Genomic DNA, 27,861 nt, shown 5'->3' on the forward strand with positions numbered 1-27,861 from the left:
GTTTATTATTATTATTTAAGGTGAAAACAGACAAATGAAACATTGAACAAGTTTCTTATAGTAACATTATATTACAATTAGATAATTAAATACACAAAAAAATATAGATTATTACCAGTATTCCCCTCTAGCACTGTCCCCCGGGTGACAACTGGGTGACAAATTTTCATCCCACTTACTGTATCAAACCAGATTGTTCATCCCTTCCCATTTTTTTTTCCGTTCTTTTTATCTGCAATCAGTCGCAAGACTTATCAGATTTGATGCATTGTTATTGATTTGCTTGAAGAATAGCAACCAATGTCATTATCTTCCTTTTATTTTTTCTTCCCATAAAAAAGAATTTGTAGAGCATTATGTGATGCTCAAGTCAACAAACAGTTTTATGTAGTAGAAAAGAGAGAAGTTGTGCACTCTGACCAGTGGACAGCACTAGAGCAGACTATTGGACAAAATTATAAACAGAAGAATGCAGGCAGAACTATTACTAGAATATTACAGTGTACTTCTTTCATCGCTGGGTGTCTGTCCAAGACCTTTGGCTACTTCACTGATGCACAGCCATTGGCCATCAGTTCCTTCTCTCCAGAGACTGACTTTGTTGTCCCCTCCAGACACTGCCAGAATATTCCCAGTCAATGACCAGCTCACACTCCAGACTACATCATCAAAGGTGTTCAGAATAGTGGGGGTCCATGAAATGTTGTCATCACTTGTCCAGATAACAACCCGCTTGTCTTGAGAACAGCTGGCCATCATGGACCTTTGGAGACCTAAAGAAGGAGCCCATGCCACATCCCGCACCCAATCCATGTGCATCTCCAAGCGATTCTCCTCCACCCATTGGTCACCTTGCTCTCTCCAAATCTGCAAAATGAAAAATATTACTCAAGACTTGCAGACTTTAAATATAAGAATAATTATTTGAATGATGATGAACATACCTTTATTAAGTTATCACATCCACCAGATACTATTCTTTTTGGTGCTTCCTTGTTGCTGAGGGGATCTAGATTCAGATCAGCAGAAATAGCGGGGCACCAACTTATAGAGTTGACGCCAATAGCGTGAGCACCTGGAATCTTCTTCACATCCCAATTGCCACCATCTTGATATGTGATAATGGAGATGGAGCCGTCAGAGCTGCAGCACGCGAGGATCAGACCGTATTCCGCGGGCGCCCACGCAACCGAGTTCACCGAGCTTTCGTGACCGGTATACTCGTACAGCTTGGTCCATTCCCCAGATTCCTTCCATATGATGACCTTTCTGTCATAAGAACAAGATGCTAGCAAGTTGCCAAACTTAGGATGTGCCCAAGCTACTTGCCAAACAGGACCGAAATGTCCCTTTAGGTCGGCGGCGAGAGTTTGTGTGCCGCTCTTGATGTCGTAAATTTTCACTGAATTATCTGAAGAGCATGTAGCAAGCCTCAACCCATAATAATCTAATTCAGCGTCATGTATCATGTCTTCATGGCCAGTATCTATAGTATTTAGCACAGTAATCATATTGAAATCAGTTTTAGAATAATCAACAATCCACAAAAATCCAGCAAAATCTTCGACTCGTGCCAGCTGTCAAACAAATTGGTTGACGTGGAATCAATAATGTTACTACACTAAAATAAGTTAAATGGTGCGTTCACGAATAATAAAATTGAATTAGTTCGAAAAGAGTCAATTCACGTCACGTTATCAAGCATATGTCAAGCACACGCATACAACTCTATCAATCAGCCATACAAAATAAAAAAAAGTTAGTTGTCAAAAGTTTCCGAATTCGGAAAACGAATTCCCGAATCCGAAAATATAGATGACATAAAAGAAAACGAAAATTATGAAAGTTTGTTGTTCATCACCTTTTTAAAATGGATAGCAAAGAAGGAGGCATCTTCTACAACATAAAGTCGTTATTGCAGCAAGATTACCGCGGGGTAAATGTAAGTAGAGTGGGCCATAATAATCAGATTACAAAACTTAAATGTTTTTTTATCAGCCACTTGTTGTTTTCAGATAGCGGTCTACGCTCTTGCTACTGCGGGCCTAGCCGTATCCATACATAAGATCCGACCGGTAAATATTACGCTACTTACTTAATAATATTAGTATTTATTACATAACTTCTAACATAATATTTTTAATCAGGTTAGCAAGTTTTCAAAGGCGGGTAAAATCCCTGATCATTTCCTGAGGAACCATGAGCCGTTAAACGGTGTGTACGCTGGTGTGCAGCATTCTCCAGTACGCCTACTAGTCAACCACAAAGCCCCAATATATCTACCACTATGGCATTCCAGCAAACCGCCTTTACCAGTCAAGGTTAGTTTTCAATGTCATCAATTTATTACTGTTGTCTTAACATACATAGGACTGATGCCAAGTTTTTTCTTATTTTTTTAGTTATGGGGAGTTGAAATAGTGAGTGGGAATGCTGTCAGTTGGTTGGAGTGTGTAGCAAAAGGTCAGAAGTTGACTCTGAAGCCGATTGCTAGAGATAAAGATGATCTTGTCTCTACTGTGCTGCTCCACCTACCACAAGCAAAGGTAAACATTTAAATTTAACACAAAAATAACAAATGTTATGAAAGAAATTTAATTACCTAAACTGCAAGATCCAAGTAATAAATGTTTACTTGTCATAATAATTGAACATTACAGCCTAATGTTACTATTTAGTCTTATGAAAATTGGAAACTAAGAGTATGGTGCTTATTTTTCAGACAAAAACTGTTGAGACTCTTGATGTTGGACAGAAGCTTGTAGAACTTGGCTTTGCCAAAGCTACAGTGCCTGAGAAGGTGAAGAAGAACAGCATAGAGTCACAACTGGTACCCGTCCTGCTATCTGCTGAAGCCAAAGCCAAGAGCTACAGGAATGGCATCTGGTCTGACCAGCTGCCACCTCTCCCAGCCTATGTGGTCTTCTGGAGGAAAGGCTCACAACTTACAAAAGAAATGGTCATTTTGACAGTGAAGAAACTGCTGCAATTAATTACTTTTGTCTCCATAAGTGCCTTAGTAGGAGCCAAGAATGTTGCCCTAAGACCTTTCAGAAGCAATCCTAAGCAAGTCCAAACTACATGAAAGCATTTATTTATTAGTGGTTGATACTTAAAAATTCTAGTAAAGAGATACACCATTTTAATTATCTAAATCATAATTTACTTGGTTATTCTTTTATACTAGAAGGAGATTCTTCCAGTTTTCAAAGTTGCAAATTAACTCTTTTGTATATATTGTTGGCAAATAAATTCTTATTAGAAAATGTAACCTTATTTTTTTAATTAAACTAAATGTTATATAAAAAAGCACTGTTTATTCAAATTAAATAGTATATATTACATTAAAATATATATATCTTAATTAAAATAGCAAAAGAAAAATACAGCTAAATAATCTATTGAAATAATATCCATTTAACCATTATCCTTCAAATTATCCAACATAACACCAAGTAATTTCGCTCTAAAAATAAATTGTAACTTTTCAAAATTGGAAATTAATCCACAATTAATTTATGATAAAATACTGTTTCTTTTATTTTAAAGATGTGAAGTATAGTTGTGGATATAAAAATACAAAAGCAATGTCCCCCTGTGAGTTGTCGCACCAGTTTTTAAAAGTGTAGGTCGAAAAATATAGTTGAGGTGGGTATGTCGCGGGCGCGGGCAGGGCGAGGCCGGCGGCGGGCGGGGGCGCGGCGACGTCAGAGGATGGAGCAGCGGGACAGCCACGACGTGGGCTTGCGCTGCTGCTCGTTCGCTTTCAGCTGGTGCGCGCCCGTCCGCGCCTGCGGGTTACTCGCCTCCTGTCACCACACAAGCTTTGTTACATCACATACTTTAATTGCTGTATACATCACACAGTATATACCACAAACTATCTATGATAAGTAACCACAGTATAACACTAAATGCACTATAACGTAACTCAACACAAAGTATCTAAAGTAAAAGTTTAATAATTAAAACTATTTGGCCTTGCTCAGCTTTGGGATCCAGTAGGCTATGTTGTAGCGGGAGGTAAAAATAATAATAATAATAGAACGTATAGAACGGCTCGGTCGGGCCGCGCCGTCGTTCCCCCCGCGCGCCTGCGCGAGTAGCATGCGCGAGCGCGCTCGTTGACTCTCGCTCACTCGCACTCACTCAGTTTGCCGCCGAGCTTCATACGCGATACACCGTTTTCGCGCCGCCCGAGCGAACCGTCCGCGCACGCGCTGCGCCGCTGCGCCCCGTAGTTTACGTTACTCTCTGTTCTGTTGCAAAAGCTGTTACAGTGTTCACTAATATAAAATAAAAACTAGTGTGGCGAACTAAACCCGATTTTCAATTCCATCTGTGCTACCCCACGCTAGAAGATGGCGTCCCAACGTGAAGCTGGATATTGTGATGGACTTTGCGTACGTTCGGAGTGACTTTCATGTGCTTAAGCATCGTTTTATCTTCTAGAAGAAGTTGCGATCGTGTTACTGTGTGTGCCTTTTGAGTCTCGAAGACTCCCGCCCGAGTGACCAAATCTAAGTACATACCTACTACGTGTGAACTGTAAATTATTACCTAGATCTAGACTTTATTGAGTGTCGTAACTAGCTGACGAACATTAGGACTGTGTGTCTATCGTTTTGTGTTTCGTTTATTTTCTAGTTTTTCTCGAACATTCATGTTCTAGACTTTGTAATTGCGATCTTCACGTGTTCGAATACTTCTTATAAGTGTTTTTAGACTCAGATTGACTATATTTTACGGATAGTTGTGTTAAATATCTTTTGCGGACAGTTTTAAATAAGTATTTTATCATTGCGCGTTGTCCACAAGTGGGCGTGGTCGTTTGTGAAAATCGGGCGAGTCCATTTTGAAAATCGGGCGATTCCATTTTCTAAGTGCCACTTTTTACCGCAATTCGAACTGTCAATGTCAAATTGTCAATCGCGTTATCGAACTCTTCTTTCGTGAAAAACTTTTGTTTATTAACTGTTGTAAATCAGTTTTATAGTTATTATAGTGTGAAAACTTAGTATTGACTGGAAAATACTTCAGTTAGGTACTAACAGTGCATACGTAAAGTGAAATACGTTAGTGTATCTCGTTTTGTTTCGTATGAGACGAGTTGCTGTCGACCGTGGAGGGTCGATGTTCCAGTTGCTCGTATTTGCCATACGTACGAGTACACCGTGCGTGCCCTGCGCATGCCCTTGCGCTGGCACGATTGATGCAGAGCTGCTATACCGCTGCGCCAGCCGCGCATGCCCGCAACCTGCTTGGACTTAGGGAAGTACCCCTTACCTATTTTTCACACAGTGCTAATGAACATTTGAACTATAAGCGGAACTGTTATTTTATCTGTTATATTGACTGCTATATACTACAAACTAAAGTGAAAGTACTTAAAGTAAATTAAAACGAACTAAAGTGTTAAAATGGTTTTAACTAGAAGTGGTAACGATTTTGCGCCGCCCGTCGATCGCACGCCGCCCGTCGAACGCACGCTGCCCGTCGTTCGCACGCCGCCCGTCAGTCGTACGCCGCCAGCAGATGCCACGATGCCCGTCTATGCCACGTCTCCCATTGATGTCACGCTGCCTGCCGAGGGCGCGTCGCACGTCGATGTCACGCTGCTCGCTGATGACGAGTCGCCCGGCGTGAGCTTCATGGCGCCAGGCCCCTCTGCGCCTACTGTGCCGAGGCCAATCGCCCCTTCTCCTTATGGTGCACCTGCCGCTGCTTCTCCTCGTGGTGTGCTGGAACCCACGCATGCAAGCCAGGTCTTCCCATCACCATCTTCAGTACTGATGACAGATGAACAATTCAGCCGACTGCTGTCCATGTGCACGCAATCATCACCTGCACCTTCACCCTTGCCGCCTGGTCCGCAAACCTCTAATTTTGCGAACTGCACGTCACGTTTCAATGGTGCCGGCGACATAAACGCGTTCATAGACGCCGTGGAGATGTATAAGCAATGTTTGGGAGTTGATGATGCCGTTGCACTGAGAGGCTTGCCTATGTTGCTGACCGACTTTGCTGCTTCCTGGTGGCGGGGAGTCAAGCATTCTACAGAGTCCTGGGTTGATGCTGTTCAACTGCTACGAGTAACCTTCGGTCCGCGCATGCCTCCACATAAGATCTACCGACAGATCTTCAAGAAAGAGCAAGCAGAAGAATCAACAGATATATTTGTTTGCCGAGTGAGAGCTCTGATAGCTCAATTACCACCTGACACTCTACCAGAAAATCCAGTACAATTGGATATGACATATGGATTGTTACATCGTAGAATACGCGAGAGGGTGTCACGTAGCTCCTTTTCATCATTTGCAGAGCTACTGCAGCATGCCAGAAGCGTAGAAGATATGTTAGACGAGAGTCGACCAGTGATCGGACACAATCGGGTAACCGCTGTTACCCCCACTACTGCTACACCTGCCGTCACTACTGCACGTGCTATCCCGACACAGTCCCGTCCGAAATGCATATATTGCAAATGCTATGGACATACAAGAGAAGAATGTCAAAAGTTGAAGAATAAAGTAGAGATTAAGAAGGAAGTTGCTCCTGATCCTCGCCCAGTCAGTTGTTTTGGCTGCGGAGCACTCGGCGTGATAAGATCCAATTGCCCTAAATGCAAAGAGCAGAGCAAAGTAGTTCCTGCTGTGTCGTCTACATTCAACTCAGTGTCGGCTATAGGAGTGAGTGATCTTATGGTTCCACGGGACCGTCCCGTTGTGAACATTTCGGTTTGTGGTTTAGTGGGTAGTGCAATTGTGGACACTGGTGCAAAACAATCTATTGGTAGTAAGAGTCTGTATAACCATCTTGTAAATTGTGGTCAAACTTTTGATAAAGTTGTAACTGAACTTAGATACGCCGATGGGCGAAGTTGTATAGAAGAAGTTAATGTAGCACGTGTTAATGTTACTTGTAGTAATGTAGTGACTGAGGTTTGTTTCCTAATGTTACCACATGCTACTAACTCATTGCTAGGTATGGATTTCATTGAGGGTACGGGCATGATACTTGACTTTGATCGTAATGTTTGGTATTTGAGAAATTCTCAACCGGAACCAATGTGTTTTGAGGGCAAGACTGATTTAGTTCATCTATCGACTGTGGAACTTCGTGAGGACGAGGGCGCCCACCTTGATTTAGACGCTCGGAACAAGCTCACGACTCTCCTGCAAGACAATGAAGATATCTTCAAGCTAGGGGGAGCACCCACCAAGTTTGCCACTCATCGCATTGACACCGGTGACGCCGCACCAGTAGCGGGACCGCCGTATCGAGTCACGCCCTCTAAAAAGGAAATCATCCGCCTGGAATTGGACAAAATGTTGGACGAAGACGTCATCGAGGATGCAGAATCGGATTGGGCTTCTCCCGCTGTTTTAGTCCCTAAGAAGGATGGAGAAGTCCGCTTTTGTGTAGATTACCGGAAGCTAAACCGCGTGACGCGATCCGACCAGTACCCGCTCCCCTTGATCAACGATTTGATACAGTCAACGAAAGCCAACAGCATCATGTCCACCATTGATCTCAAAGCAGGTTATTGGCAGATAGAAGTGGCGCCAGAGGATCGCCATAAGACGGCTTTTACCACACCGTTCGGGACTTACCAATTTAAGCGAATGCCGTTTGGTCTTAAGAATTCCCCGGCGACATTTCAACGCTTAATTGATCGATTTCGTGCCGGCCTGAAGGATGTATGCGTAGTTGCATACTTAGATGATCTCCTTATAGTCTCGCCTGATATTGAAACTCACGTGCGTGACTTACAACAGGTCTTTGACAGACTTCGATTATTTGGTCTCCGAGCAAATCGAAAGAAGTGTGTTTTTGGAAGAGATAGAGTTGTATATCTTGGACATGTACTTACCTGTCGTGGTGTTGAGCCAGATCCCGCGAAGGTTGAAGCTGTACTAAATATGGAGCCGCCAAAGAATCTGAAACAAATGAGAACGTTTTTACAAACCTGTGCGTGGTTCAGGAAATTTATACCACAGTTTTCGGAAGTAGCGCGTCCACTCACCGATCTTACGAAAAAGAATCGAACCTGGCGATGGGCTGACGATCAGCAATTCGCGTTTGAAGAGCTGAAGCGTCGTCTTGCGACTAGCCCCATTCTGCAGCAGCCTGATTTTGAGAAGCCATTCATCCTGCGTACTGATGCCAGTGCATACGCCCTGGGTGCTGTTCTCCTTCAGGGAGATGATCCGAAGGAGGAACGGCCGATCGAATATGCGAGCAGACTTTTAACGCCAGCTGAACGTAATTACCATACCACCGAGCGTGAGGCTCTTGCAGTTGTATGGGCCCTTGAGAAGTTTAGGGGTTACCTTGAAGGCGCGCAAGTGCGCGTTGCGACTGACCACCAGCCACTGAAGTGGTTGTTATCGCTGAAGACCCCCAGTGGTCGATTAGCCCGTTGGGCCATGAAGATTCAGGCCTTTAACCTGGAAATAGAGTATACCCCAGGAAGGGCGAATGTCATTGCCGACACGATGAGTAGGCCCGTGTGCGGTGATGCCTTACCAGAAAAGGATGTTGTTGCCAGTTCCTCATGCGATGTTTGCCCTGTAAGTGTAGACTTACCACATCGTCGTCCCGAAGAGATCCGTAGTGCGCAGCTCGAAGATCCTGAAATAAAGAAAATTATTAATGACTTTGAAGGTCAGACGGCCGATGCATCGGACCGCTGGACTGATCGCGGATATTATATGACCTTAGGCGTACTTTACCGTATAGATCTGGACGGAGATTCTGAAGAACCGCAGCTGGTAGTTCCCGAGTCCATGCGTGAAGAGGTCATGAAGATGCTGCATGATGCACCTACCGCTGGACACCTTGGCCTGGAACGAACCCTGAAGAAGATGAAGGAGAGATACTATTTTAGAAACATACGACAATATGTTGCCAAGTATATCAAGTCATGTGACCTGTGTCAAACCTACAAACCCAGCAACATGAAGCCTGCGGGGTTGTTGCAGACGCCCGTAGCTCATCAGCGTATGGAAGTCCTTGCGATGGATCTTTTTGGACCTCTTCCCGAAGGAAGCAACGGAGAGAGATGGATCTTCCTCATCGTGGACACTGCAAGTAGATGGGTGGAAGTGTTCCCCTTAGTTGACGCTACAGCTGAAGCCTGCGCTAAAGTGTTGTTGGAGGAAGTATTCCTCAGATATGGGTTTCCTCGCCGTGTAATTTCTGATAACGGCTCACAGTTTGTCTCTGCTGTAATGCAGAAATTGATGTACGTATTCGACGTTAAGCAGAGCCTCATTCCTGCTTACCATCCGGAAGCTAACCTGTCCGAGCGCAAGAACCGCGACATGAAGCAAATGCTTGCTATGCTCGTGGGGCCTGAACATCGGAATTGGCCTGAAGCGTTGCCCGCCGTTCGGTTTGCCCTTAATAGCTCGTACAATGAAGGTACTGGGAGGACTGCTGCATTTTTAACGTTTGCCCGTGAATTGCGCTCACCAATGGATGTAGTTACTGACCTCAGAGGGGTTGTTGAACGCGAGAACTTCGTTCCTCAGATAACTCCATACCTGCTAAAATTCACCGAGACCCTCCAGGAAGTCAAATGGAGAACCGAAGAGCAACAGGATCGTAGAAAGGAAGTCGCCGATAAGAATCGCCGCCCGATTTCTTCCTACCAGGTGGGAGACCTCGTCCTCGTTGAGTCTCACCGGCTTAGTAATGCCGCTAAGGGTTTTAGTAGTAAGTTTGCCCCGCGTCGCGAGGGACCGTACGAGATATCTGAAATTGTCAGCCCAACCTCGTTTCTGCTTAAGGATAAGCAAGGTACCATCAGAGGGAAGTATCATGCTAGTGCCCTTACCCCTTATGTGGGGACTGCTACCCTCATAGAACACCCCCGTAAAAAGGGTCGTCCGGCCAAGTCACCATCGGGTCGATCCGGTGACTTGGAGGGGGAGGTTGTAGCGGGAGGTAAAAATAATAATAATAATAGAACGTATAGAACGGCTCGGTCGGGCCGCGCCGTCGTTCCCCCCGCGCGCCTGCGCGAGTAGCATGCGCGAGCGCGCTCGTTGACTCTCGCTCACTCGCACTCACTCAGTTTGCCGCCGAGCTTCATACGCGATACACCGTTTTCGCGCCGCCCGAGCGAACCGTCCGCGCACGCGCTGCGCCGCTGCGCCCCGTAGTTTACGTTACTCTCTGTTCTGTTGCAAAAGCTGTTACAGTGTTCACTAATATAAAATAAAAACTAGTGTGGCGAACTAAACCCGATTTTCAATTCCATCTGTGCTACCCCACGCTAGAATATACATATAATAAGTAAAACTATGATTTTGTATATGTAGTGTACAAATTATAACATGCAAATTTTAATAAAAATCAAAAAATCAATTAAATTTTATCTGTGATGATGCTACACCCAACAAAGCAACACCTTTACATGCATAACAGTACTATACAGAACACTAACAAGAACAACAAACAAAACACTTTCAAGGTCAAGGGTCAGGTGGCGTTGGAAATTGATCAAGGCCTTCTTAGGTAAGAAAAGTAGTATATTACCATGGACTAACTAATATATTATGTGTCTCTAAGAGCTTTTTGAGCAAAAATATAATAAAAACCTACACCTTCCACAATAGACAGCACAATAAAACAACACACACCAGCCTTATTTTATTACCTTCTATTTTTCGATAGCAGCCATGGAACAGAAGAGAATATTGTTTTAGAAAGAAAGATAGGTAGATTATAGATAAATATAAGATAAACTACTTTTGTGATTGTTAAGTTATCTATGTTCAGTAAGATAAAATTCTTAGCTTTACAAACTGATTTTAAGAATTGGGAAAATGTTAAAGAATATCTTTTTTTTTCCATTATGAACACAGAGTTCCTATACTTTGACATAGAACTTAGTAATATGCACATACCTGTTTTTTCTCCATCTTTGCTTTGATGTCTTTTGCAAGAGTATAAAACGCGTATTCAACATTTAGTGAGTCCTTAGCCGAAGTTTCTACAAATTTTATCTGATACTCTATAGCTAATTGTTCACCTCTCTCTTTTGATACCTGGAAATAAATATTTGGTTTATTTTTTCATGGTAGGTATCATTAGAAAGTGACTGGATTTAAATTTTGTACCAAAAGTGGCTGCAAATTTTCTTCAGAAATTTAATGCTTCTTAGCATGTTGGATTTACAAACCTTGGACTTGTTAAACCAACACCAGCCATCTCTAAGACAGGCAGAGTTATAATCAGGAATAATCTAATAATCAGGAAGTATAAGTGCTGCTCCTGTGCTAGTATCCTAATATCTTCTATTAATGTGACAGTGATAAGCTCACTTACTTGTCTTTTAGCTTCCAGATCACACTTGTTGCCAAGAATCATCTTTTCAACATCAGCACTGGCATTTTCCTCTATGTTTCGGATCCAGTTTTTTATGTTCTCGAAGCTCTTCTCATTTGTCACATCATACACTAGCATGATGCCCATAGAACCACGGTAATATGCAGTGGTTATGGTACGGAATCTCTCTTGGCCTGCGGTATCCCTTAAAGAGAATAAGTATTTTTATGATTACTTACAAAAAGGATTTTAAGATATTCTCGCTAAGATACACATTGAATAATTTGGCTTTCTGGTCCATTCAAATTATATTAACACTTTGAAAGTTTAAATTAAATGACTATTTACAGCTGAAACAAGCATCCTGTTGAGTCATTACATTAATAAAGGATCAGGATCATTGGACTATTTTAACATCAACTTTATAAAAAAATATGTGGGTATAATTAAAGATAATATATGATAAGCAAGTGTTTAGGAAGGTTATTAAATTGACACATGGGTTGTATCATCAGATTCTTACACATCCAGTTCCTGCATATCCACCAAAACCACAGCAAACAGTGAGAACTTGATGGATAACAATAAACAAGAATTTTCAACTTACCATATTTGTAGCTTCACTTTTTTCCCTTCAAGGTCTATCGTCCGAATTTTGAAGTCGATTCCTGCAACAGACAGTTGTTTAACTCGAGAGCCAACTAATTAAAATTAGTGAGTATGATGTCATGAACTTTACATTGGTATAATTCGATAAGGGTCCCATTATCATCGCGCCGCACCCTACTCCAGTACCAATATCCAATCCGGCACCGGGAAAAGCTCACACAATGAACCAGGAACAAAAAATCCAACTCAATGACAAATTATGTATAAAAAAAGACAACTTATCTCACAATAACCTTTGATTATAAAGACTTGAAACACTTACCAATAGTCGATATGAATGAGATATTGAAAGCATCTTCTGAAAATCTAAATAATATAGAAGTTTTACCCACTCCAGAATCACCTATCAAGAGTAATTTAAATAAATAATCGTAAGTTTTTGCCATTTTTTACAACAATCTGATTACACGAACAGCCATTCATTTTTTTTTTTTTTGGTTTGGTTTTCCCCGAAGGGTAAGGCAAAGGGAACTATGCCCATACAGCCATGTCTGACGTATTTTTTTTCTTGATGATTAATGAAATGATGAAAGGTGATGATGATGAAACCTAAGCCCCCACCCTCGGAGTAGACTCCTACTCCGAACCCCAAACGAATTAACTCAAAAGTCCGCATAAACTTTTGAGTTATGAAGCGGCTTCCTGACACGAAGCGAAAATAGGCAGATACACTTTGTTTATTAAATACTCCAATATAATAACACTCGCGAATGTCTTCCGACTAACTTAATGCGATCATTAACCACAAAACACCACTTCGTATTAATTATTTAGATTATTCAATGAAGAAAGCAACTGTCCCGTTCCCGCCTCCCGCCAAAAAGCCCGAACAGCCATTCATTTGGCATTTTTGAGTAATCGCTAGTGTTGTATGTTTCAACTTCACCGAGTCGATAATACTTTATTGGACTTCACTGCAATAACGACACGCGCATCTCAAATATTTCGGGTGATTGCCAAGTATCACATACATACAGTATTATTAGAATGTTTGAGCCTCTGCGTGTTCATATTCCCATTACGTATTTATATACGTACTCTGTGTAATATTAAACAGATGCTAGGTCTTTGTATTGTTATATAAATTGATGTATGTTTTATAAGAGTATATCGATATTCACAATATTTATGGACGTCACTTGATCAACTAATGTTTTCAAATTGTTCTTTCTTGTACTCTGATCTTATCTGTCTAAAGGTTAGGTAATAAAGCTGTTTTTACATAATTATTCGCCTTTTTACTGCCGGGATCATTCCCTAAAGTAGGAACATTCCTCGGATCGGAAGGGCACATCACTGTGCATGACGCACACTTGACATTCGATTTGACTTTGACGTTTCAAAATTTTTGAACGAAAACGAAAAGAAGCCGCGGTATAGTTTAGCGTTCGTTTATTTGTAAATATTTTTTTAATAATTAACAATTAACAAAGTTATGAAATATTGTTACCATTGAATATAAAAGGAGCTAAAATGTTTTACCATGTAAGTATTGAAACAAACATTCCTCTTTAATCAACACTAGAAAACGTGTTAAATCGTTGAATCTTCCAGATTTCCTTGGAACACGAAATATTATTGCATCCCAGATATTTTGGACCTCAATTGTTAGATACTGTAAAGCAGAAATTATATACAGAAGTCGAAGGGACATGTACCGGCAAGTAAGTAGTGTTTTAGAAGGAAACTATAGGTTATGTTTACTTGTTCAGTATCTTAATGTTTTTTTTCTATTTTTCAGATTCGGTTTCGTGATAGCAGTAACGACAATAGACAGCATCGGAGCTGGTCTTATTATGCCTGGTCAAGGGTTTGTTGTCTATCCTGTCAAGTATAAGGCTATAGTGTTCCGACCATTCAAAGGAGAAGTTCTTGATGCTATAGTCACGCAAGTTAATAAGGTACATTTTTATGACTTGATTCTTTTTTCATTTGCATAACTGTACAATGTTAGAATGTGTACATATCAGACTTTAAAGTGATAATATTTTCAAACCCTGAAGTAGGTATTATAAACTTTGTAGGTTTTGGTAATAGTATGTGACAATATTTTCCAGGTTGGGATGTTTGCACAAATTGGCCCGCTTAGTTGTTTTATATCACACCATGTAAGTTATAAATGCCAGTAATTTATTTTTAATTATCATTGAATTTGATCATATTGACAAAGCTATTGTTTTCCAGTCAATACCAGCGGATATGGAATTTTGTCCAAATGTGAATCCCCCATGTTATAAGAGTAAACAGGAAGACAATGTGATACAGGAAGAGGATGTAATCAGGTTAAAGATAGTGGGCACGAGAGTTGATGCAACTGGCATTGTGAGTTGTCAATTATTCAAACTTCTTTTGTTTAGTGCTTATTTTTTGTCATAAGGTTTCTACTGTCGTATGTAACTTCATTTTTTTTCCTTAGTTTTGAAAATTTATTTTCCAATCTGTTGCTTCGTATTTATTTGCTCACATTTATTTTTGTTACAGTTTGCAATTGGGACTCTAATGGATGACTACTTAGGATTAGTTACTCAATAAAATAATTTAAGACAAATAAATGAATTAAATAAGGAATACATAATATTTTAAATTACATTCTCTTGCCCGGCTGCTTGTCTCTAGACTATCTGTACTGCCTCTGAGGTTAGCAGTCTCTTCCAATATTGTCACTGATGTCACTTAGTGAGCATCAGAATGACTGCCCAATGCGACAGATCAGTTTTAAAATATTACTAACATCCAATACCTATTAGCTACTATTTAATACCTTTGTATAGATATTTTCTACCTAATTAATAAATAAGAAAATTTATTTAAAAAATGGCCAGTCATTCTGATGTCTGAATGACCACCCACATTTAGAATCTCCACAAAAAGGCTCCGAAATGTAATTTCGCCTATACACAAATTTAGTACCTATTCAGTACCTACCTAAACAAATATTTGTTTTAGATTTTTAAAACAACAAATAAAAAAATATGAGCAAAAAAGTTTTAACGAAAATGTTAACAAACAATTAACATTTTCGTTAAAACATTTTTTGCTCATAATTTTTTATTTCTTGTTTTAAAAATCTAAAAAAAAAATATTTGTTTGGGTATTGAATAGGTACTAAATTTGTGTGTAGGCGAAATTACATTTCGGAGCCTTTTTGTGGAGATTCTAAATGTGGGTGGTCATTAGTGCTGCAAAGGACTTTAGGCTTTTAGCCCTAAATTTCAGCCTACCGAGTCCTTTTTGGGACTAGACCAGTAAAATAGGGCTTTAAAAGCTTCGTCATTTTAAAAAACTTTAAGCCATTTTTAAAGTAGTAGGCTTTAAAAAAGCCTATAGCCTTTTTAATGTAGTAGGCTTTTAAAAAGCCTATAGCTTTTTTTAAAGTAGTAGGCTTTTTGGGACTGGAGTCTTTATTATCATTTTTTAGTAAAAGCCTTTTTACCGATTTCAAAAAAGGTACCTAATATACCTAATAGTCTATTACTATACTGTTACCACAGAGTACTATATAATACTGGCGTAAGTAATTTGTATGGGGCTGACGGGACGTGCTGTTACGTATTACTATAATTATTAGACTATTTCCATACTAATTGATAGTAAGAAGTTATTTTCAATATTCATAGTTAGTTAGCTAGTTGTGCATCTAACAATAAATCAATTTTTCACAGTGTTTGTGTAGGTATATATGTTTTTAAAGTTTGTTGTACCCACCCACACTTTTACTTTTTTTTACTTGAGAAAGGGACTGTATGTATAGCCTAAATAACCTTAAGGTCTAAGAGCTTCATAGGCTTTTTGAGCGTCTTATTTTATTAAATTAGTCTTAAACAAGGTTAGGCCTTTTTAAGGCCTTTAGGCTTATAACCAATAGGCTTGAATAGGCTTAACCCTAGCCTAGCCGCAAGTACTAAATGGCTTTATAGGTTTTTAGCCTACTAAGCTTTTTATTTAACAGTCTAGTCTTAAAATAAGGGCTAAAAGCCTAAAGTTCTTTGCAGCACTAGTGGTCATTCAGACATCAGAATGACTGGCCATTTTTTAAATAAATTTTCTTATTAATTAGGTAGAAAATATCTATACAAAGGTATTAAATAGTAGCTAAAAGGTATTGGATGCCAGTAATATTTTAAAGCTGATCTGTCATTTTGGGCAGTCATTCTGATGCTCACCACGAATTGACGTATCTGCAAATTTTGTAGAAACTGATTTGCACCTTTTACAACTGTCAGTAAGACAAAAAACACAAGACACTTTAGCAAAGAATTACAGATATGTCAGTTAGCAAAGTCAGCCATGATATGGCTATGTCAGCCATGGCTAGTCTTAAAATAACCCCCAATGCTCGGTACATGTACGACCAGCATTGCATTCAGTAGCATAATAGCGATGAATAAAATGCTTCAATATGTATTATCATTTATTTGGCATTCAAATAATAGGTTATAAATCCATACACAATGTAACAAAATCCAAAAAAGGACAAAATATTTGGACACTTTCAGTCTATTTGGGCAGTTGTGGTGGTTGCTATACCTCGATGTGGGGTTAACACATTGTTAAATTATTCTAACATTATCCCTTAAAATCTATCAATCCATTATTGGTATAAGTGTATATGTAGAATACATTGCAATTTTATTAATTTACTGCTGTACTTAAATAATATTTATTAAAGATTGACTCGACATTCTGAAGAATATATTTCGAAAACGATACAAATATTTTGCTTCAAATATAATATTGAACAAAAATTACCAATTAGGCTATACAAATTCATGCAGATTTACCTTCCTACTTCCTCCTATGAATTGCAGTGACATGTTTTGTGTCAGTCTGAGGCAATAATAATGTTGTGAATGCCAAACATTAGGTATTATATATTTATTATAATTTCAAGTCCTATATGATACGAGAATTTCACGTCAATGAGTATATACTATTTTAATCTAAAATTATGTACATTCTTCAAAAAATTAAATTAAGTCTAAATTAAAATCCAAAGGGACGATTTGAGTCTTTGGTTTGTCAAATATACAAAATGTCGTTACACAAAATAAATAAACCTAATCCAAGTATTGCTCACGCTTACAATCAAAATATGGCATCTATATAAATAATACTCAATATGAGATCAGAAACTCAAGCTAAGCAATTAATCGTCTAAGCACCAGTAGGCCTAACATAAAGAATATTTTACGGTTGTCACGTACGATATCTTTCATAATCAAGGGGCATTTGCCTTCAGTTTTAAATTCAGTTACTCGCGCATTACTAATGGTAAATGCTTATACATTTAGTTTAGCTACAATATCAAATATAATTATGTACTTTTACATAAAATATTGAGACATAACATTGTGCAATATAGTGTAATATGCATGATAGAAGATATATATTATCGCATTTGAAACAATTCATAAATTATTTCGCATTCACAATAAATTTGCACAACTTGCTCACAATAATTTGCTAAGAATAATTAATGACATCCTGATCAGTCTAAATAGGTAATTGAAACTTTGCTGTGAAATATTAAATACAAGAGTCAACATCATTTCAGCATTAAAGGCACAACACAACTTCAGGAATGTCCAAAAATATATTATAAATTCTGTATATTTTTTAGGAATCAAATATAAAAGAGATACCCATAAAATACTGTCACGCGAAAGTTGAGATTCGATCTAAGAGAAGAATAAATTTTAATACACATACGTACATAACATGACTCGAAAACTGTACATTACACAAATATTCTATATGTGGGAAGGGGTGATAAATAGTCTAGTCTATATGTAGAAACAATCATAACACTTATTTCTAAGAGGAAAAACAGGTCTGCTTTGAGCTAAGTAATTAGGCTTTTATGACTAATAAGCGAAATTTAATGTTTTAGAGTTACGTATGCGAATGATGTTAGTAACGAGTTTCATGATTACCTTGGCATGCCATGTTACATACACTTCAACAGATTTAATTTGTGCGGCAGATTTTCTAAGTAGACAAACAGAAGTTTTCTTTGAGCTTGACTTCTGTGAATGTACAGTTTTCTAGATTCGTGTAATAAATGGTCTTACGTCTAAAATATATTGTTATGAGCATAATAGGGTTTATAGTGGGCTGGCTTAGCGTTATAATCGTTTACAACGACAATATAGTTATTTAGGGCTGCGCTAGAACCATTGCCGTTGTAAACTAGACCTTATCGTTAACCATAGACTAACGGGGGTAAGGGTATAGATTATGTAATTATCTCCAGAAACATCTAAACATTCTTAACTTTCAATACTCTTAACGTAACATTCAGTAACACATAACAGCAATAATACTGATGTACAATTGTAAGTGATTGAAGATTGGAATATAACTCTATTTTAAATAGTGGATTAAAATTGTTGAGCTAACTGTAGTGTATATAGTATGTGCGATAGTTTTGCTTCCCCGTCTCCCTGGCAACTGAAATTGTCCATTCCTGCATTCGAACCAAACACCACTTGCACCTCACCCGAGACCTGATCACGTTAACAGTCGCTTCTGTCGCTTATTACATTTTTATTACATTTCAATGTGTTTTTAGATACGTCGACGTTTTATTTTTATCCATCGATGATAGTATGATTATACGTCGATGCCTCTTAATATTTCTTGAAAATATTTAAAACATTTTATCATTAAAAGCGACAGTGTTAAAGCGCTTTAGTTTCCGCAATCTGGCCATATTGAAGTAAATGTTGACTGATTCATGATATGCTTCGACTAATAAGTATTTACTTATAAATAATTCAAAATAAACTTTGCCAATTTATTACTATTCGGTGGTTGACCACCATAAACCACAATTCGGTTTAAAACAGACGTCGTCATCATATCGACATTTACTTCTGACATACAATCCGACACGACCTATCGAGACGCTCGATCTGAATACACAATCTACTCAGATGTATCACACGATTCACTCGTATAGACTACTTAAGGAAGACGCTTATGAGCTAAATGTAGGTCGCTACGAAGCATATTATAAGACTGAGTATACGAGGGTAACGTTCGAGTGAATCGCGTGTGCGAGCGCGGTCGACGCGTCAGTGCGCGGAGGCTGCTCACTGGCGGACGTGGAAGCACTGGCACTAGGCGTGCGGGGGTCACGACGCGGCCGCGGCGCGCGGCCCGGCGCCGCACGGGTCGGCCGGCGCCGCCACGGCCGGGGACACCGGCCCGCGGACCGCCTCGATGTAGTCCTTGATCAGCGTCGCGATCTGGTACGCCTGCGGGGAACGCGCACTTGCTCAATCATTTGTCAACATACCAAGGTTACGACTGTGAACGCATATCAAGTGAAGCATCTAATGAAAAATAATTTTACTTGAAGTTCTACCTGTCATTTTCTTATCCGCCGAAAAGGAAAGGGACGGGATAATAAAGGGTTTAAGGCTGTCACCTCTATGATAAGAGATGGCGGTAAACTCAGTTTTCGAATTGTATTTGTTTTCCTGGTCGTGCGACACAGCGACATAGCAATATAGCGTGTGTTACCTGGTCCGTGGAGAGCACGAGCTTGGCGTGCTTGCGGTCGGCCCGCGTGACCAGCAGAAGCGCGCGCGGCGCGGGCGACACGGCCAGCAGCTGGTCGTGGTCGTGCGACACCAGCGCCGCGCGCGAGCCGCGCCGCAGCAGCGTCAGGCCGCGGGCGTCCACCGCCAGCCACAGCGCGCGCGGCCAGTTCGACGTGAACGATTGCTGCCACACAAATGCACAGCTTTACTTATTCATGTCTTCGTCATAGAATAATAGTACGTGTAGATATAGAACGGTAACTCTCCGCCCCGCGTCAGTTCATATAGGTCGCCGACCTGGATCTTTCTTTGGTGATAAGGAGCCGTTAACCGCTAAAGAGTAAGGGGGAGAAAACGCAGACCGTGTCGCTCGCACTTATGCGTTAGGCGCTACGCGGCGAAACGACATTTTTGTATGGAGCGTCGTATCTGTTCTTAAAAGAGCCATTACCTAAATATTAAAGGTTATGTACGAAAAACAATCCGTGCGTAAGCAGCGCGCCGCGGTAGTCGGTGCACTCACCGTGACGTCGAACATGGTGGCGCGCGCCAGCGGCCACGAGCCGGCCAGCGTGAGCGCGCGCTGCATGGCGGCGTGCGGCGCCGTGCCGCGCAGCGCCAGGTGGTGCAGCCGCACGGCGGGCGCGGGCAGCGCGGGCGTGGCCAGCCGCGCCGGCAGCACGGCGCCCGCCGCGTGCGCGCACTCCTCGCCGCCGCCCAGGCAGTCCCCGTTCACCACTTGCGCGTGCAGCGCTGCCAGCATCACCTGTGGGTGGAAACAACGGCTCGGGATCGGAACGGGTTACAACATTTACGACGCACAGCAGACACCATCATTTCACTAGAGGGTTAACAAGCATCAAGACGCTTCTAACGACACTTCATTTGTTAAATTCTGATAAGTGGTTTAGAAATTATGTATGCGGGTAAAAAGAACACGCTGGTCAATATTGCGAAGTGAATTATGCAACATTTTAGCACAAATCTAATACTTACAGCTTCATCAGTCTCGATAGGAAGCCTGTCGTGGCGAACGGCATGCAGAATCTGATAGTAGAGCAGCTCCATTTCGGCAACGCACGCCGATTGTAAAGGCCTGTCGCCTAGGAATAGGCGCTTCTTGAATACCAGCCTGAAATAAAAACAAATTCTAAAAGATCTGAGCTAGGGCAATTTAGAAGAAAGTTAAGAAAAGTAAACGGAATCGACTAATCACCGAGGGAGAGAGCGACAGAGCGTCTTGCCTCTTGAATGCATGGCTCAAGAAAGGAGATCCTTTCCTAAGCGCTTTGGTGGAAACCACCAAAGGAAAAACCACCCGAAAGATCCGAGAACTACAAAAAAATACTAAAGCCGCGTAACTCCGGCGCTTTCATTTTGCATTAACCCTTATGCAGATCTACATGAGACAATAGATAATCAATGGTGTCTGGTATCTCGGCAAGGCGCCGGTGAAGCGTCAGTGAGAGCGGCGACAGGTAGTACGGCACCTGCAGGCGGCGGCGGTGGCGCCGGCCTTCTCCCAGCGCGCCAGCACGTCGCCCACGCGCTCGTGGCCGCCCAGCGCGCGCTCGCCCGCGCCCGCCGGCGTCGAGTTGGCGCACACCTCGTACAGCGCGTAACCTGCACAACACCACCGATTACTCTATCATCATTGTTTTTCACGGGGTCCGCTTACCTAACCTGAAGATTTGCCAGGTCCGGTTTTTTACAGAAGCGACTGCCTGCTATCTTCATGCCTATATCCAAATAATATCTCTTCTCCAAACGGACCAGTGTGCGAAATGTTGAGTAATGAATAATGAAAAACAGTACTGTCCTAAGTTTACTTTTATACAAAAACTTAAACGTGTACATTTTTGACCTCGCGTTTTAAGAAGCAATTGCGCAGTAAAACTGAACAAAAGATATTGCATTTGATCAGAAAAGAATATAATATGCTGTCTCACAACATTGTTGCGTTATTTATTAAACCCCTCCGGCGCCAGGGGTCTACTTCTCAAACTGTCTATTTCGCATCATTACCCACTTCTCTGTTTGACTACTTCGCTAACTGCCTACTTAGCAAACAGTCTGTTTCGCATTCCGCCTACTTTTCAATTGAACTACTTCGCAAACTGACTACTTTTTTCTTTAATGTCATCTTCGGACAGTTAATAACATAATCCGATTATGGAGTTCAAAATTTACTTTGAATCCCAGTGGCTGAGAAAAGTTTCTGCGGAGATCCTGAGTTGTGCACACCAATTGCATCGTACAACAAATGTTCTAGAAGGTTGGCATAGGCGTCTCAATGCCAGGATACCTAAAAAGCCAACTTTCTTCTCATTTGTTCATAAACTGCGCAAAGAGGGAAAACATTTCGATTTTCAAATTCAAAGATGTTTGTTCCACCCTTTGAAAAAAAAACCGCAAGAACTGTGATATACAATTTGATCAAAAATTAGAAAAACACGTGTGCCAATTAGAAGCTAACGAAATAACAATTATAGAATATTTACAAAAAACTGTTTATATGCGATTAAAATTTAATTAGTGTTTTTAAGTTTTTCTTTGTTATTACATTACAATTTAAGTTTAATTTCATTTTAAGTTTGTTTGGTTAATAAAAATAATATAATACAAAACGTAATGAATAATTTTCTATTTATCAGTACTTTGTTCGTTCTTTGACAAGTAGGTAGTTTGCGAAGTGGTCTCTTTGAGAGTAGGCGGAATGCGAAATAGACTGTTTGATAAGTAGGCGATTTGCGAAGTTGTCTCCACGAAAAGTAGTCAAAATGAGAAATAGACTGTTTGAGAAGTAGACCCCTGGCGCCGGAGGGTATTAAACATGTAAACCTATTTACCTATCTAAATACCTGTAATATTACATATTTAGTTGTATCTAAAATTGTATTTGTGCATGGTTACTCCTCACCGACTCCCGTTTGCCGATCAGATCGAGTATTCTAATAAAAGCAAATCGGCGAGGCGTAATCATGGTAACCATGATCTCGAGCGAGTTGGTGGGGAGGAACCATGGTAACCACCCGTGACCTTGACGCATCTAGGCTGACGGATATAGGTAGGTGTAATAAGCCTTTACAGCTGAAAGCCCATGGCTGCTCCTATTACCAGGTAACGTCAATCCTTTGTGAATTTGGAAATCATGCATTTTTCTAAAAGAATTAAAGCTCCTACCGGTAGCGCTCTCATTGAGCCCTATCTTCTCTCTCAGCATAGTGACGAGGTGGTCGGCAGTGGCCGCGGGTCCGAACACCAAGCCGTGCTGCTTGCCGTCCAACAGCAGCACTCGCACGTGCATGGGGCGCCGCGCCGCCGCACACAGCAGCTCCTCCTTCGAGGGGGCGGCGAGACGACGCGGCACTTGAGCTATGCTTAGCGCCACCTGTTGTTAGAATAAGGAATCATTGATATATAAGTACCGTAGATAGATAGGTAGGAGTAAGGGTAGCACGCTTTAAGATCGAGATTTTTGTATATTTTGTACAGTTATTGAAACCAACCTGTTCAGCTCTCCTAGCGAACTTGCCCTCTTCGCCGGTGTGCAAGGCAGTGCCTCTATACCGCAGGTGTGCTAGCAGCAGCCGCCGGATGGGCTTCACTGGGGGCAGCGCCGCGCCCACCGCCGCGCACAGCAGCGCCCAGTGCCGCGCCGACACCCGCGACGACGGCTCCGGGTGATCTGTTGTCTGAGGGAAACAGTGTTGTGTGAGGCAGCCCTTATTGGCAACCCTTATTACAAAGTATTTAGAACAACGATTGTATAAAGCAAGACTTCGTATTGAGTTTTTGTCGCATAAAACACCTGTTGATCGGTTGAATGAAGTATTCTGGTTGCTCATACTGTTGTTGGCACACGTTACACTTATCTACTTACTTCTTTTTAATTTATGGCCAAGCGTAACTCGAATTGTTTCAGACGCGGTAATATACGATGTCACTTACACCCTGTATTTTTGTAAGAGTCTCACTACTACAGGTATTTTTATATTTAAACTTCCACAACTACCAAGATTTTTTGTTACCCCCATACCTGTTTGATTAGCTGTATGTACAGCTCGCAGAGCAGCGTGTCCTTCTGCAAGCAGCGCTGCAGCAGGCTCTGCGCGAGCGCCACGCGGTCGTCACTGTCGCTCTCCTGGCTGCTCACACTGTTGTTGTTGGCTAGGTTCGTTGTGCTGCCCTGCTCGCTTCCCTGCGTGCTGAGGCCGGCGTGGCTCATTATGTCCTGGAACAACGCAATAGCGTGTAACTTACAATCTATCAATAAATTTGTATTTATTTGTTCGGTGAGGTATGGGTACTTAGTTCATCTTGCGACGTGTTGTGAGCTTCCTATCCTTATAAACATCTTGTGAACACTTAGCACTTGGCTTTATTCAGACTCATCTAATCCAACTTCAAAATACATAGATGCATTGTTTTGTCTCCACACTCACCCCAAACTTGCTGGAAATTCGACACACTGTGGTCTTTTTTCAAACTCAGGATTGGATAGTGGAAATCCGTGGTCTCTGCCTACCCAGAAATAGTCGCCATTTCAAGTATGCATGTGTGTACATAAGAATGACAAGCCAGCTAGGTAATGCAATCCAATCCAACCTTAAATATCTGCATGGCGGCGACCTCCTCGGCCTCGTTGAGCTTGGTTAGGCTGTGTGGCAGCGTACGCGCCCAGCACCAGTACGAGGGCGGGAAGTTCTTGTAGCTCTCGCCCTGCGTCTCCGCCGCCATGTCCAACCGGACCTTCTCCAGCCGATGCTTGCTTAGTCTGACAACACAAAATATTATCTTATTGAAAGTCATTTATCATTCGAGTCAAATTTACAAAATCCCTATACTATTTTACGCAGGTCAACATATTAGAGTTGCTTGAGATACAACACTTTGCTCTGCTTAATTTATATGAGACTTCGTTCGTGGAAAATTTAATGTAATCCAGACAATTTAAAATTATAAAAAGTGTATTACTCAATAATAAGAATGAAACTTCTTCGATGTAGGGGTGGCAAAGACACAGAACATAGCACAGTTTCAACATTAACCTGCGTAGAGTATTTCTCAAGAAATTCCCAGTCTGTTCTGTAGGCCGCCTCAGCAAGCCCGAGTCGACGAGCGCTCGCCTGGCGCCCTTCAGAGCGCCAGCGAGCCTCGACCGCTCGGAGGCGGGCGCGGCGCGGCGCGGAGGCTCATCTGCCAGCCCGTTGGCCAGCACGGGGCTATAGGCCGCCATCAGCCACGCCGCTTCGTTCTTCTGCGGGGACTCTAGAACGATGCACCTGGAAGACAATATTGACTAAGTACTGTTGCAGCGTGCAGGTGCAGTACGACAATGAAGTTGCGCGTCCACTTGAGTGGAATCGGAGTTGAGTTGTACTTGGATTGCACCAGCAATCTTTAAATTTTTACATATTTCCTCGCCTTATGTCTGGTCTGGAAGAAATCACTTTAATAGATAAAGCCGCTATTTGCTATGTACCTAAGTCTCTTGTGTAACTATTCTGCAAATGCAGCTGCTCTTTACGGTCCATCGGCTTAGATTCCGCTCTAGTAGAAGCAAAACTTAAATTATGTTGTTCAACTGGAGATGTTATTGGAGTCAAGACACGACACACCAAAAGTCTTGTCTCTGTTTGAAATATACTTTATGCTTCTTCATTCCATTTCTTCGCACTATTTACATACCTATGGCCATCATGTTGACCGTGATGCGTCAGACTGATGGTGAGTCCCGCGTCGACGGGGTCCATGAGCAACGCGGCGATGTTGGTGTACGGGTACTCTGCCAAGACCACCTTGTCCGACGGACGCACTAGCACCACGCCCTCTGAGCCCACGCCCAGTAGCACGTTCGGACCTGTTTACGAATAACTTGTGTTGTAATTCTGAAGGGAAACGACATCGTCACACGTAGAAATGTCTTCTTTACAATGTCTTTATGTTCTGAGTGAAGATTGCAACAGCAAAGCAATCGTTTTGGCCTTAGGTTCTTGATAGATTTAGCGGGATCAAACGTCGCGTCGCATGGTAAGTACATCGGTGGTTTCTAAATATCGATGTAAATAAAGAATAATACCTACAACGGTAGCTCTCCGCTACGCACTGATTCGGGCGCGCAGATAAGGTTTATCTCTCCGTTATTACAAAATGAATAGTGAAAGTACTGCAGAAGCTGCAGCAGTTTTGAATAGAATAGAAATAGTTTATTATAAAAGGACGCCACACACAAAAACAACAAGACAAATAACAATTTAACATTTTCACAAAACAATTACGAAAGAAAAAGCAAATCGGATGTTCGTCGAAATGATCATAAGGTGGTGGTGGACGTCCTGAGATAAGAGCCTCACTCAGCAGAAGTCGCGGCGGGATCCATGACCCTGGTATTATGTGGGCCCTGTTGGGTGAGGCACGAAGATCGTGTCATCGCATTATGTAATGACGATTCAATGTGTAACTATGTTATCTACTGAATAAAGATATATTTGAATTTGACTCACCATGAGCCCAATAGCCCTTGTAGGTGACAGGGTAGAGCGTGACTCCGTACAGTGGGTACTGCATGACGCACGACAGATATAGAGCTTTGGCGGTGAGCTCCGCCCGGCCCGCACCGTACTGGCGGTGCGCTTGCGCTAGAATTGTCGCCTGAAAATAACGTATGTTTTAACGGGTTGTGCTGATCAAAGTAATCCTAGTGTGGCAGCGAGTTCTTTTCTGGTTCAGTGAAATCTTCAGAGATTTTTAGAGCCTTGTTTGAATTCGTGTTCGAATCATAGATACTTGATATTATGTGGTTTCCGGAGTTTCACTAAACTCACCCACTGGTGCGCAGGCCTGGCCCTGGCAATGCGCTGCGGCAGGAACTGCTCGGGGTGCGCGTAGTAGGCGCGGGTGTGTGGCGGCGGCGGGCTCGGCGGCGGCTCGCCCAGCGACACTTGAGCCTGCAGCCCTGCTAGCTGCAGCGCCACCTTCTCTGATACGGGGAACTCGTCCATCTATGGAACAAACATATTACTGAACACCCAGGAATACATTTTGGGTCGCAAAAAGCGAGTTTCCCACTAGTCAACCCAGTTTCTTTTTACTAAACGTGAAAACACGAAATTACTATGGAATTTATATGAAAAAGCACACTGCGACGTCATAAAACACGTAAAATATAGGACATTTTACATGTGTCTTGAAAGTTAACTAGAAAAAAGAAAATGTTTGTCGCCACTTTTAAATGTCTTTCTTTAGTAATCAGAATTTCATAATTTATCTTTGCCCTAGGATATATTACCCAACTGTTACGAATGGACCATTTTAACTTTTCATCCAGCGACATATCACTCAGCGAATCACAAATCGAACCATGTCAGAGGGAAAAGGTAGCTCAATAAATACCCTAAGAACAGCGTTGGTGAGGCCAGTCAATGAAGCTTATAATAACTGACATGAAAATAATAAAGTCATATTTGAAAAACCGACACCGGCTTATGTAATTAATGGGTGCTCTAAAACTTCATAAAAAGATCATATTTTAGGTCACTATACTAATCAAACTAACAGAATATAATAATTTTTAAACATACCTTGACGACGCTATGCACAGCCTGTGCATACAACAGCGCCACCTCGACGGGGTCGTGTGGCAACTCTCGCCCGCCGCGGAACAAGCGGCGCTTGAACACGAACCGGTTGTCCGCCGACCCGCCGCCTGGACCTTGTTGCCTGTTACGACAAAATATTATCCGATAAAGAAGTTGTGGGATGGAAATAAAACATGTTCTGAGCTCTGACAGTTTATTCAATTTTTAAATCACACACACCGTACCAGCTTTTCCAAAAGTAACGACTATTCTAGAATACTGTCATAGACCAAACAAAATTAATTATGATATCTCGCAGTTTTGCTTTTTACCTATCGATTCTCGTGCGCATTCGTGTGACCATTTGACACCCAGAGCATAAAAACCGTGTATACAGCTCTACATAACGATAAATGCTTACATCTCCCAAGCGGCGATGACGTCATAGAGGTAGTGCGTGGCGCGCACGTGCTCCTCCCGGCCGGCGCGCTGCTGGTACACGGCCCAGCCGGCGCGGGAGTGCGGCGCCAGCCCCAGCTTGTCGGCCAGCCGCGCCGCCGCCGCCGCCGCCGTGTCCGCCGGGTGCACGTCGATGGCCTTCGTGCGCCCGTCCAGGAAGAAGAAGCGGCACACTATCGTGCCCAGCCGCCGCATTGCCTGACAAGTCCAAATAGATTAAAGCGAGGTGAACGCCAAGAGTTATCCACCATAGGAAGCTCCGGCTTTAT

General features: G+C 41.9%; 5 protein-coding genes across 5 annotated transcripts in view; 2 read left to right on the forward strand and 3 right to left on the reverse strand.

Moving 5' to 3' along the window:
- Positions 1-47: 47 nt before the first annotated feature.
- On the reverse strand, positions 48-1,568 carry LOC126375170 (protein SEC13 homolog). Its single transcript, XM_050022038.1, has 2 exons — positions 945-1,568; positions 48-867 (listed from the first exon to the last, which is right to left on the reverse strand). The coding sequence occupies exons 1-2, from the start codon at positions 1,509-1,511 to the stop codon at positions 496-498; spliced, it is 939 nt and encodes a 312-aa protein (XP_049877995.1). The 5' UTR covers positions 1,512-1,568; the 3' UTR covers positions 48-495.
- A 188-nt stretch (positions 1,569-1,756) lies between these two features.
- On the forward strand, positions 1,757-3,271 carry LOC126375172 (uncharacterized). The gene is made up of 5 exons (XM_050022040.1): positions 1,757-1,942; positions 2,016-2,075; positions 2,148-2,321; positions 2,403-2,546; positions 2,723-3,271. Exons 1-5 carry the CDS (start codon positions 1,871-1,873, stop codon positions 3,083-3,085), a joined length of 813 nt encoding a protein of 270 aa, XP_049877997.1. The 5' UTR covers positions 1,757-1,870; the 3' UTR covers positions 3,086-3,271.
- A 26-nt stretch (positions 3,272-3,297) lies between these two features.
- Positions 3,298-12,851, reverse strand: LOC126375177 (ras-related protein Rab-8A). The gene is made up of 6 exons (XM_050022046.1): positions 12,833-12,851; positions 12,269-12,414; positions 11,945-12,005; positions 11,338-11,542; positions 10,917-11,057; positions 3,298-3,809 (listed from the first exon to the last, which is right to left on the reverse strand). Exons 2-6 carry the CDS (start codon positions 12,390-12,392, stop codon positions 3,708-3,710), a joined length of 633 nt encoding a protein of 210 aa, XP_049878003.1. The 5' UTR covers positions 12,393-12,414; positions 12,833-12,851; the 3' UTR covers positions 3,298-3,707.
- Positions 12,852-13,363: 512 nt separating this feature from the next.
- On the forward strand, positions 13,364-14,581 carry LOC126375180 (DNA-directed RNA polymerase II subunit RPB7). Its single transcript, XM_050022048.1, has 6 exons — positions 13,364-13,491; positions 13,561-13,670; positions 13,748-13,907; positions 14,064-14,114; positions 14,191-14,328; positions 14,488-14,581. The coding sequence occupies exons 1-6, from the start codon at positions 13,480-13,482 to the stop codon at positions 14,536-14,538; spliced, it is 522 nt and encodes a 173-aa protein (XP_049878005.1). The 5' UTR covers positions 13,364-13,479; the 3' UTR covers positions 14,539-14,581.
- Positions 14,582-16,404: 1,823 nt separating this feature from the next.
- Positions 16,405-27,861, reverse strand: part of LOC126375183 (uncharacterized) — a 79,930-nt gene continuing 68,473 nt past the window's right edge. Inside the window, exons 25-39 of the mRNA XM_050022051.1 lie at positions 27,555-27,790; positions 27,137-27,275; positions 26,381-26,557; positions 26,060-26,207; positions 25,245-25,416; positions 24,605-24,838; positions 24,162-24,330; positions 23,593-23,787; positions 23,063-23,248; positions 22,737-22,944; positions 21,044-21,176; positions 20,550-20,685; positions 20,077-20,319; positions 19,534-19,737; positions 16,405-19,265 (exon numbers count right to left, since the gene is read on the reverse strand). Of these exons, the coding sequence (XP_049878008.1) occupies positions 19,143-19,265; positions 19,534-19,737; positions 20,077-20,319; positions 20,550-20,685; positions 21,044-21,176; positions 22,737-22,944; positions 23,063-23,248; positions 23,593-23,787; positions 24,162-24,330; positions 24,605-24,838; positions 25,245-25,416; positions 26,060-26,207; positions 26,381-26,557; positions 27,137-27,275; positions 27,555-27,790 (2,703 nt within the window). The 3' untranslated portion in view covers positions 16,405-19,142. The remainder of the gene's footprint in view (positions 19,266-19,533; positions 19,738-20,076; positions 20,320-20,549; positions 20,686-21,043; positions 21,177-22,736; positions 22,945-23,062; positions 23,249-23,592; positions 23,788-24,161; positions 24,331-24,604; positions 24,839-25,244; positions 25,417-26,059; positions 26,208-26,380; positions 26,558-27,136; positions 27,276-27,554; positions 27,791-27,861) is intronic.

Source organism: Pectinophora gossypiella, chromosome 18, assembly GCF_024362695.1.
Source record: "Pectinophora gossypiella chromosome 18, ilPecGoss1.1, whole genome shotgun sequence".
In the NCBI taxonomy this organism is placed as follows: Eukaryota; Metazoa; Arthropoda; class Insecta; order Lepidoptera; family Gelechiidae; genus Pectinophora; species Pectinophora gossypiella.